The 12147-nt window shown below is 42.6% G+C and overlaps 1 protein-coding gene across 1 annotated transcript; it reads left to right on the top strand.

The window, feature by feature from the left end:
• Positions 1–6677: 6677 nt before the first annotated feature.
• On the top strand, positions 6678–9871 carry LOC115156879 (ladderlectin-like). The gene is made up of 6 exons (XM_029704680.1): positions 6678–6945; positions 7327–7414; positions 7715–7830; positions 8147–8338; positions 9420–9534; positions 9633–9871. Exons 1-6 carry the CDS (start codon positions 6931–6933, stop codon positions 9722–9724), a joined length of 618 nt encoding a protein of 205 aa, XP_029560540.1. The 5' UTR covers positions 6678–6930; the 3' UTR covers positions 9725–9871.
• The last annotated feature ends 2276 nt before the right edge of the window (positions 9872–12147 follow it).

Raw genomic sequence — 12147 nt, 5'->3', positions numbered from 1 at the left:
GCGTAATTGTATCTGGCCCCCTCCCAGTTAGGGGGAGTGATGAGCTCTACAGCAGTCTCAACTCAATTGCTGGGTAAACTGTTTTCTGTCCCTCCCAAAAGAGAATTTGTAGATAATTGGCCCTCTTTCTGGGTCTCACCCACAAACAGGACCAAGCCTGGCCTGCTGAGTGACGGACTCCATCCTAGCTGGAGGGGTGCTCTCATCTTATCTACGAACATAGACAGGGCTCTAACTCCTCTAGCTCCACAATGAAATAGGGTGCAGGCTAGGCAGCAGGCTGTTAGCCAGCCTGCCAGCTTAGTGGAGTCTGCCACTAGCACAGTCAGTGTAGTCAGCTCAGCTATCCCCATTGAGACCGTGTCTGTGCCTCGACCTAGGTTGGGCAAAACTAAACATGGCGGTGTTCACCTTCGCAATCTCACTAGAATAAAGACCTCCATTCCTGCCATTATTGGAAGAGATGGTGATACCTCACATCTCAAAATAGGGCTACTTAATGTTAGATCCCTCACTTCAAAGGCAGTTGTAGTCAATGAACTAATCACTGATAATCTTGATGTGATTGGCCTGACTGAAACATGGCTTAAGCCTGATGAATTTACTGTGTTAAATGAGGCCTCACCTCCTGGTTACACTAGTGACCATATTCCCCGTGCATCCCGCAAAGGCGGAGGTGTTGCTAACATTTACAATAGCAAATTTCAATTTACAAAAAAAATGACGTTTTCGTCTTTTGAGCTTCTAGTCATGAAATCTATGCAGCCTACTCAGTCACTTTTTATAGCTACTGTTTACAGGCCTCCTGGGCCATATACAGCGTTCCTCACTGAGTTCCCTGAATTCCTATCGGACATTGTAGTCACAGCAGATAATTTTCTAATTTTTGGTGACTTTAATATTCACATGGAAAAGTCCACAGACCCACTCCAAAAGGCTTTCGGAGCCATCGACTCAGTGGGTTTTCTCCAACATGTCTCTGGACCTACTCACTGCCACAGTCATACTCTGGACCTAGTTTTGTCCCGTGGAATAAGTGTTGTGGATCTTAATGTTTTTCCTCATAATCCTGGACTATCGGACCACCATTTTATTACGTTTGCAATTGCAACAAATAATCTGCTCAGACCCCAAACAGGGAGCATCAAAAGTCGTGCTATAAATTCTCAGACAACCCGAAGATAACTTGATGCCCTTCCAGACTCTCTCTGCCTACCCAAGGACATCAGAGGACAAATATCAGTTAACCACCTAACTGAGGAACTCAATTTAACTTTGCGCAATACCCTAGATGGAGTTACACCCTAAAAACTAAAAATATTTGTCATAAGAAACTAGCTCCCTGGTATACAGAAAATACACGAGCTCTGAAGCAAGCTTCCAGAAAATTGGAACGGAAATGGCGCCACACCAAACTGGAAGTCTTCCGACTAGCTTGGAAAGACAGTACCGTGCATTATCGAAGAGCCCTCACTGCTGCTTGATCATCCTATTTTTCCAACTTAATTGAGGAAAATAAGAACAATCCCCCCCAAAAAATGTATACTGTCGCAAAGCTAACTAAAAAGCAGCATTCCCCAAGAGAGGATGGCTTTCACTTCAGCAGTAATAAATTCATGAACTTCTTTGAGGAAAAGATCATGATCATTAGAAAGCAAATTACGGAGTCCTCTTTAAATCTGCGTATTCCTCCAAATCTCCGTTGTCCTGAGTCTGCACAACTCTGCCAGGACCTAGGATCAAGGGAGACACTAAAGTGTTTAAGTACTATATCTCTTGACACAATGATGAAAATAATCATGGCCTCTAAACCTTCAAGCTGCATACTGGACCCTATTACAACTAAACTACTGAAAGAGCTGCTTCCTGTGCTTGGCCCTCCTATGTTGAACATAATAAACGGCTCTCTATCCACCGGATGTGTACCAAACTCACTAAAAGTGGCAGTAATAAAGCCTCACTTGAAAAAGCCAAACCTTGACCCAGAAAATATAAAAAACTATTGGCCTATATCGAATCTTCCATTCCCCTCAAAAAAAATTGAAAAAGCTGTTGCGCAGCAACTCACTGCCTTCCTGAAGACAAACAATGTATACGAAACGCTTCAGTCTGGTTTTAGACCCCATCATAGCACTGAGACTGCACTTGTGAAGGTGGTAAATTACCTTTTAATGATGTCAGACCGAGGCTCTGCATCTTTCCTCGTGCTCCTAGATCTTAGTGCTGCTTTTGATACCATCGATCACCACATTCTTTTGGAGAGATTGGAAACCCAAATTGGTCTACACGGACAAGTTCTGGCCTGGTTTAGGTCTTATCTGTCGGAAAGATATCAGATTGTCTCTGCACTTTGTGAAATCTTCTGATGTAAAAGAAATCCTTTAGAAATCCATTTCATATGGAATCGCATGATGCGCAGTGTGATGTGTTTATTCCCTCCGTGCACAGCTAGCTAGTATAATTGCATCACCATGATCATAGTAATGAAGTGAAGGTGATCACTTTACTAAGTGGGTGGAGGCAATACCCATTAGGGTCAGTAAGGGAAGAAAGAGGACGTGCTTAACTCAATTCCCTTCTGTAAACCATTAAAGGTGCTTGGAACCAAAAACAGATTGTTTTGTATGATATACATCAAGGACGAGACTGGCGAGGCCACCTCCAAGGCGATGGTGGACATCTTCAACACCCACGGTCATCCTTGAGTGACCGAGGTCATGAACGCTGGAATGTTTTTTTTTTGTTTTCCATGGTACATAAGTCAATATGTTATATTGTCAATAGATATCGCTTTCCTACCCCCTCCTCCAGGTTTGGTGACTGGACCAACCAGACCCTCAAGACTGCCATGGGCAAGTCCCTTGATTGGTACCAGGAAGGATGCGAGAACAACCTGAAGGTAAGTCTCTCTTTGCACACGACAGCAGCATCCAGGACTCCACCGAGTACGGACGGGATCCGGTGTATGTTTTCAAACCAGATCAGAACGCCTTTTGAGGACCACCTTCCTAGGAAATATAATTCTATTTATTCCTGTTATCAATCAAGGTGAGACTGAACATGGATGAGGCGCAGGAGAAACAGAAGGAGAACTACCGGAGCAGAATCAAGAAGGGGACCAAGTGCTACGACGTCTGGGCAAATGACTTGGTTTGGAAGAAGGACGAAAGGAAGGCGAGACCTGGGGAAACGCTTGCTGCTCTTTCGCTCCTAGCTGGGGTCACCATCTGTTAAAGTGAATATAAAAGATCTCACAACTATTTGCATACAAAACAACCTGAAGCTACTTTTAGTTTCCCTAATGCTGATATTTTTTTCTGTCTTCCTAGGGTTACCTCGGTGGAAGCCAACAATCAGTCGACCACTGAAAGCCCTGACGCCCGACACTTCAGGGAAGCTCGATAGACAAAGTAAGTTAAGTTTTGGTTGACATTTGAGAAAAGCAAGAAATTGTTTTTATGCTGAGCGTAATAAAATGTACCTCTTCAATTTATCTCTCCAAATGACTTTAGGACCATCGACTAGCCGAGCCCCCCAGGAGGTATCCCATCCACCAGAACCAGTGAGTTCGGATCAGTTTGATTCTCTGTGCTCTGAGTCGGAGTGGGACAAGTTAGGCAATACCTTCCAAAAGTGTTGAAGTACATATCTCCCATTTCTAACACTGCACCCATCCATTACATTTTCTCAGTGTAACCTGTGTGTTTGGTTGTTTATGTGTCATCTGTCTCCTACCCTGTTCCCTTTAACTCTGCTCCTGTTCTCAACGTTGAGAACAAGGGACAGGCAGAACCTCCCACCCACACAGCAACCACCTCCTCTATATTCCACAAACCAGAATTCAGTATTTTATTCTATGATTGCCATTTGAGTGTACAGAAAATCTGTGAAAAGAAATTCATGACACAACTCTACCAAAAACGATCAAAGTTAATGTATTAAAATATTGACAGGTTGGGTTTCACAAGGTCTTCATTATTGGAAGCTGTAAGGTATCCTTTGATGGTATTTATTTGTTCCAGGTTATTCATTGTTGATATATATATATATATGTATGTACAACCACAAGGGTGTATTAATTAGATGGGGGCTGGATGAATCATAATAGTGGACTACTGAAATAAGATTATTTCAGTGTAGATAAGGGCAGGTTAAAATATAAACATGACAGCCAGACAAGCCAGTGACTGAATCAAAAGGATTTACATCTGAATGGAGTGGACATCAGCTTACTTTGTGATCTATAAGGTAAGTAACTTTAATGTGTTATGCAGAATACACGTATTCGTTGCCATTTCTGAAACGTAGCAACGTTTAAGACATGGATTTCATGTAATGTTGACGAGGTACCCCAAAAAGTAGTTTGAATGAACGTTTCCATGTTATTAGCTAAACAAAGCTTGTTTAAACAGCGAAATTGTCGCAGAAATCAGCCTTGTTTGCGTAGCGACGAAGAAAAGAACACAATTTAGGCTGTGATCTCCAAAAATCCAATGACTAGGTAATCACACCGTTGATATAGCAATGGACGCTAATAGTTGATCGAATCCTATTGCGACGCATTGGAAGACAGTATTTGGCATGACAGGCCCCCATTGAATTTATTAGTCTCTCACTCATATAGCAAAATGTGTAAAATTGCAGGAAATTAGCTTTACAACTGCAAAAATGTCAACACCTTATGGGAAAATGATGAAACAATATGGCAGTCCCCGCACCACAATGTGCATTCTGTTGGGCATGCACAAATAGGCTGTTGATTGCGCGCACAGAAAAAAGTGTGTAACTTTCCCTTAATCAGATTTTAGTTTCCAAATAATTCATTAGTGCAACAATTTCATTAATGTATCAGTTTTGATCAAAGAGTAATTCCACGAGCCAAGCTGTTTCAAAATGTTCAGCACCGCATGACGTTTCACAGTTCAGCACCAGGATGTGGATAGCACACATGACATCAATGCCATAACCTCACGCTTGGTTTTGCAGGGGTCCTCCAATGTGCAAATAAAACTACCCAAATGAATTTCCCAAAAGGAATCTGGTACATATGTTTGTGTGAAGTAACAATTGGTTCATTCATTCTCAAAGGGTACATGGTAACAAGGCTTGTTGATGCTCATACACATGCTCTGCTAAGACCCGTTCAAGCCAGTCTCAAAAAGCCTCAACTTTTTCCAAAAGCAAATTCCGTCATCTCCTACATGCCAAACGGCCAACAGGCTTACATGGGCTTTTAGCAGTTATTGTTGGGGTTCTTATAATGGGGTAGACTCTGGTAGAGAGAGAGATGCACTAGCAATGCTACTGGTCGAAAGAAATACAGGAGCAGGGTAGGAACGAGCTTAACAGAAATTGCTATTTATGCAGGTGGTATCCAGGTATTTAGAAGCATCAAAATATCAGCTGCATTTCAACTGTATTTTGACTGCATTTTTGCTGTGAACGTAACAGTGACAGCCTTGGCAGAACAGAGAAAGAGAAATGACAGTCCATCATTACTTTAAGACATGAAGGTCAGTCAATGCGGAACATTTCAAGAACTTTGATAGTTTCTTCAAGTGCAGTCGCAAAAACCATCAAGCGCTATGATGAAACTGGCTCTTATGAGGACCGCCACAGGAAAGGAAGACCCAGAGTTACCTTTGCTGCAGAGGATAAGTTCATTAGAGTTACCAGCCTCAGAAATTGCAGCCCGAATAAATGCTTCACAGAGTTCAAGTAACAGACACATCTCAACATCAACTGTTCAGAGGAGACTGCGTGAATCAGGCCTTTATGTCGAATTGCTGCAAAGAAACCACTCCTAAAGGACACCGATAAGAACAAGAGACTTGCTTGGGCCAAGGAACACGAGCAATGAACATTAGACCGGTGGAAATCTGTCCTTTGGTCTGATTAGTGTGTCGTTGTGAGACGCAGAGTAGGTGAATGGATGATCTCCGCATGTGTGGTTCCCACCGTGAAGCATGGTGGAGGAGGTGTGACGGTGCTTTGCTGGTGACACTGTCTGTGTTTTATTTAGAATTCAAGGCACGCTTAACCAGCATGTCTACCACAGCATTCTGCAGCGATACACCATCCCATCTGGTTTGCGCTTAGTGGGACTGTCATTTGTTTTTCAATAGTAAAATGACCCAACATGCTGTGCACGGGCTATTTGGCAATAAGGTATAGTGATGTAGTGCTGCATCAGACCTCCCTGACCACCACAATCACCCAACCTCAACCAAATTGAGATGGTTTGGGATGAGTTGGACCACAGAGATAAGGAAAAGCAGCCAACAAGTGATCAGCGTATGTGGGATGTCCTTTAAGAAAGCATACCAGGTGAAGCTGGTTGAGAGAATGCCAAGAGTGTGCAAAGCTGTCATCAAGGCAAAAGGTGGCTACTTTGAAGAATCTAAAATATATTTGGTTTTGTTTAACACTTCTTTTGGTTACTACATGATTCCATATGTGTTATTTCACAGTTTTGATGTCTTCACTATTATTCTACAAAGAAAATAGTAAAAATAAAGAAAAACCCTTGAATGAGTAGGTGTGTCCAAACTTTTGACTGGTACTGAATATATATTTATATATATGTTAACTTTTTATAGATTTGTTACATTTTCACAAAAGTAGTGCTATCATAGTGGACCAATAGAGCGCCTGTAGCACAGGCAAAGATATTTTTCCAGCACCCCAATTGAAAATAACGTTCATTAAAAGTACCCTGCACCACCAAACTTCTTCCCGTGGCTATGCCCAAGGGGTGTACGTTTTGGTTTTTACCCTAACACAACACAGCTGATTCAAATGATAAAAGCTTGATGATTAGTTGATTATTTGAACGGTTAAAGGATGAGAGAGGGAGGGGTCTGACTGGATGGGTCCTTAAAAAAGGAGAGCAGGAAGCGGTAGAACTCAACTCACAAACAGAGCGCTGACATGACCAGACTGCAGGTGAGAGTTCAACATAGTACTGTATCAGATTTCATCCCAAATGGTGTCTTACTAGGTGTGCCATGCATCGGGGTTAGTTAGCTAGGGTGCTGTTTTGGGGAGAACCCAAGAGCATAGACTTCTCCTTAACTTAAGTAGATGGTGACTATCAGATGCTTTCAATTCCCTATGTAGTGCCATTTGGAGTCAAACATTCCTGTGTGCCAGGCTAATCTACTGTATGTGGTGGAAGAGATGATAGCTGGTATTCCTCAGCCCTTCATTAGTTGAATGTGATAAGTGGACTTACTGGGGTGCTCGAGCAGAGGTTGGGGAAACACTGATGGCTTCTCTCGTGTGTGTGTGTGTGTGTGTGTGTGTGTGTGTGTGTGTGTGTGTCAGGAGACTATCACCATGGCGATGTTGACCCTTCTACTGCTTCTCAGCGCTGCCTTTACACTGGGCGACATAATGACTGCGAACATAGCAAGTAAGAGTCAGCTTCACACTTTACATCACGAGTGTCGAACTCATTCCACAGAGTGCCTAGTATATGCAGGTGGTTTACCTTTCAATGAAGACAACCAGGTGAGGGGAGTTCTAAAACCTGTAGATACTCGGTGCTCTGTGGAATGAGTGTGCTTTACATCATTCATTGTGTATATTTTGTTGTGGTATGACTGCTCTACAAATGTTATTTATGATGCAAGGGGATTTGTATGTCAGTCAGTCTCGACTATCCTTTAAAGTCGGCTGCAATTTCGTAACACTCCCTGTCTTCTCCTTTCAGATGATTTGGTGAAATTTGCAGCAGACCAAAGAAACCCATGCCCCAGAGGCTGGTTCCAATTTAATTCACGCTGCTTCATGTTTGTCAAAACTGCAATGACATGGCCCAAAGCAGAGGTATAATGCTTACCCTCTACAATTGAAATGAACTGGCTTTTTTAGTTAAAGGGTCTTTGGCCTTATTTTAACAGGCGCCTCATGTAAAATATGCTGTAATTAATAATGTCTATAGGCTTTGCAATATTTGTGTGGAGTTGGGCCCTGTTGTCTATTAGAACCCACAGGGCATGGGTTAACTAATCTCTAAGAGCCTGTTAATAGAACATTAGTTCCGATGGCAATATTTGAGTCCAGAAGACAAATTCTCAGACTGGACAACTGACTAATACTTCCATTATGACATGTCTTTGTCTCTGTGTACTGCTTGCTCTAGCGCCACTGTCAGTTACTTGGAGAAAAACTGAAACCTGTGCGCAACACTGTAAAGTACCTTGGCGCAAACCTGGCATCTGTGCACAGCTATGAAGAGTTCCGATTTCTACAGGCGGTGGTGTTGATCAATACTGGCAGTTTCCCTCTTACCTGGATTGGCGGATATGATGCTGTTCAGGCAAAGGTGGAGAAGGTACCCAGTTGTCATAGTTGAGTAAAAGTGAAGATGCCTTAATAGGAGTGACTCCAGGGAAAGGTATACTATACCTGAACAGTTCAGCTTGAGGTCTTAGTATACTCATCAATATGTCATGTCCTAGGAATCCTGTTTTAAGACTAATGAAAGAATCAGCTCAGAGTAGGTGTTAAGACACTGCTCAGACAACTCTGTGCCAAGAGTAATCAACTCGCCAGTTTCTCAGCTGGTAATGACCACAGTTTGAGGTACAGCAGAGGAAAGATGGTGACAACGCTCATTGACATTTAGCAAGTAACGGGGGACACACAATGAAATTCGACATCTTATTGACGGCCATACAAAAACGCTACCCGCTTGAGAAGGCAGATTTTGGCCGTAGTTATCCTTCTCGCTCTTCTCGACTCTTCCTCTTTGCTATGGCGCAGAAACAACTTACTAGGTGGCTTGTTCCATTTGAGACCTTGGGATTAAGGTTGTATCTGACATTTGTTAAGTTGATAGGTCGGTGTAGTTTTTAAGAAAGTGTCTATATAAAAAAAGAACCTGGTTTGGAAGATCTTACAGATGTACAAAAAGAATGCCCATTGCAGTATCCACTGACACAGTGGGCTGGAGTGAGTACTATAGCATGGTATCAAAAGGCAACCTATTCCATATCGGTCTGGCCATGTTTTAAATCTGGAAGCCTTAATGGTGACCCGTCAGTTTGCGACATATAACAAATAAGTTACTGCTATTTTGTTTCTAACCATGCTGCGCGACGCTGCTCAGCGACCAAAAATGATAATGGTGGCCAGTGGCGCTGTTTCCCCCCTAATGCAGATTCAGTCTTTAAACGGTTGTAGGCTGGGTTTTTTTACCGGTCAAGTCTATGGCTATGGAAATGCATTGGGATTTTAGAAATGTGGTTGTGGTATCAACACTTGTGGGTTTTTTCACCCCACAGTTCCAGTGTCAGTCTGCACGTTTTTGGTAGTGGTGGCTTTTACAGTTTTGGTGGAGTAAAGACCATGAGTATGTTGGAATTTAGAAGTTGTTCAGCAAGCACATCTGAGATCTCACTACTTCCCCACAGGACAGGCTATGGTTCTGGAGTGACGGCTCCAAATTTGATCACGAGAGCTGGGCTGAAGGGGAGCCGAATAACCACTATGGTGCCAGAGAGCCATGTATTCAGATGAACTTTGGAGGTACAGTAAGCCCATTATCATTCATCAAATTCAACTTTTTCAGAGTACGTTTAACAAATAAATGTGACTTACTTTTCTATTTCGTGTTTCCTCTTAAGCTGAAAACGGCTGGAACGATGAATCATGTGGGAAGAGCTATCCCTCCGTGTGCTCCATAAGAACCTGTTTAATCCTTCAAACTATCAATTGAAACCAAAAATGCTGCTCCGGTGTCAGCATCCTAACTGCAAATGTTTCATGTTATAGTGAATTACTTTGAAGGTATTTGTTGCTGTAAAATATGTTTGACTTGTTGTGGAATTATTGTAGCTTGTTGTCAATAAAACGGGTGTACGTATTTAGTCTCATGAGTCGTTATTAAACATTGATTGACTTTGTTTCTTGAAGATGCGGTTGGGTGTCCAGTGGGCATTTTCAATTCTTTTGATATTGTTTCTTGAAGAATAGAATTCTCTTAGGACCCAAAATAGTCTCACTGTCAACTGTGTTAATTTTCAGTAAACATGTTTAAATATTTCTGAACATGACAGACATTAATTCAGTATCTGTGTGGCCACCAGCTGCATTAAAATGAATCATCCAGCGATCATACACTCTTTACCAGGGGCAGGGCTACCGACGTTAAGGCTAATCTGAAGATGGTGCTGGCTAAAACTGGCGAGTATAGAGATTGTTATCCACGTCGGCACCAACAAGTTAGGATGAAACAGTCAGAGATCACCAACCGCAACATAGCTTCAGTGTGTAAATCAGCTAGAAAGATGTCGGCATCGCGTAATTGTATCTGGCCCCCTCCCAGTTAGGGGGAGTGATGAGCTCTACAGCAGTCTCAACTCAATTGCTGGGTAAACTGTTTTCTGTCCCTCCCAAAAGAGAATTTGTAGATAATTGGCCCTCTTTCTGGGACTCACCCACAAACAGGACCAAGCCTGGCCTGCTGAGTGACGGACTCCATCCTAGCTGGAGGGGTGCTCTCATCTTATCTACGAACATAGACAGGGCTCTAACTCCTCTAGCTCCACAATGAAATAGGGTGCAGGCTAGGCAGCAGGCTGTTAGCCAGCCTGCCAGCTTAGTGGAGTCTGCCACTAGCACAGTCAGTGTAGTCAGCTCAGCTATCCCCATTGAGACCGTGTCTGTGCCTCGACCTAGGTTGGGCAAAACTAAACATGGCGGTGTTCATCTTCGCAATCTCACTAGAATAAAGACCTCCATTCCTGCCATTATTGGAAGAGATCGTGATACCTCACATCTCAAAATAGGGCTACTTAATGTTAGATCCCTCACTTCAAAGGCAGTTATAGTCAATGAACTAATCACTGATCATAATCTTGATGTGATTGGCCTGACTGAAACATGGCTTAAGCCTGATGAATTTACTGTGTTAAATTGTGCCTCACCTCCTGGTTACACTAGTGACCATATTCCCCGTGCATCCCGCAAAGGCGGAGGTGTTGCTAACATTTACAATAGCAAATTTCAATTTACCAAAAAAAATGACGTTTTTGTCTTTTGAGCTTCTAGTTATGAAATCTATGCAGCCTACTCAGTCACTTTTTATAGCTAATGTTTACAGGCCTCCTCGGCCATATACAGCGTTCCTCACTGAGTTCCCTGAATTCCTATCGGACATTGTAGTCACAGCAGATAATATTCTAATTTTTGGTGACTTTAATATTCACATGGAAAAGTCCACAGACCCACTCCTAAAGGCTTTCGGAGCCATCGACTCAGTGGGTTTTGTCCAACATGTCTCTGGACCTGCTCACTGCCACAGTCATACTCTGGACTTAGTTTTGTCCCGTGGAATAAGTGTTGTGGATCTTAATGTTTTTCCTCATAATCCTGGACTATCGGACCACCATTTTATTACGTTTGCAATTGCAACAAATAATCTGCTCAGACCCCAAACAGGGAGCATCAAAAGTCGTGCTATAAATTCTCAGACAACCCGAAGATTCCTTGATGCCCTTCCAGACTTTCTCTGCCTACCCAAGGACATCAGAGGACAAATATCAGTTAAACACCTAACTGAGGAACTCAATTTACCTTTGCGCAATACCCTAGATGGAGTTGCACCCCTAAAAACTAAAAACATTTGTCATAAGAAACTAGCTCCCTGGTATACAGAAAATACACGAGCTCTGAAGCAAGCTTCCAGAAAATTGGAACGGAAATGGCGCCACACCAAACTGGAAGTCGTCCGACTAGCTTGGAAAGACAGTACCGTGCATTATCGAAGAGCCCTCACTGCTGCTTGATCATCCTATTTTTCCAACTTAATTGAGGAAAATAAGAACAATCCCCCCCAAAAAATTGATACTGTCGCAAAGCTAACTAAAAAGCAGCATTCCCCAAGAGAGGATGGCTTTCACTTCAGCAGTAATAAATTCATGAACTTCTTTGAGGAAAAGATCATGATCATTAGAAAGCAAATTACGGATTCCTCTTTAAGTCTGCGTATTCCTCCAAAGCTCCGTTGTCCTGAGTCTGCACAGCTCTGCCAGGAGCTAGGATCAAGGGAGACACTAAAGTGTTTTAGTACTATATCTCTTGACACAATGATGAAAATAATCATGGCCTCTAAACCTTCAAGCTGCATACTGGACCCTA

The sequence above is a fragment of the Salmo trutta genome, chromosome 21, assembly GCF_901001165.1.
Source record: "Salmo trutta chromosome 21, fSalTru1.1, whole genome shotgun sequence".
Classification (NCBI taxonomy): domain Eukaryota; kingdom Metazoa; phylum Chordata; class Actinopteri; order Salmoniformes; family Salmonidae; genus Salmo; species Salmo trutta.
This window is presented reverse-complemented; position numbering and strand designations above follow the sequence as displayed.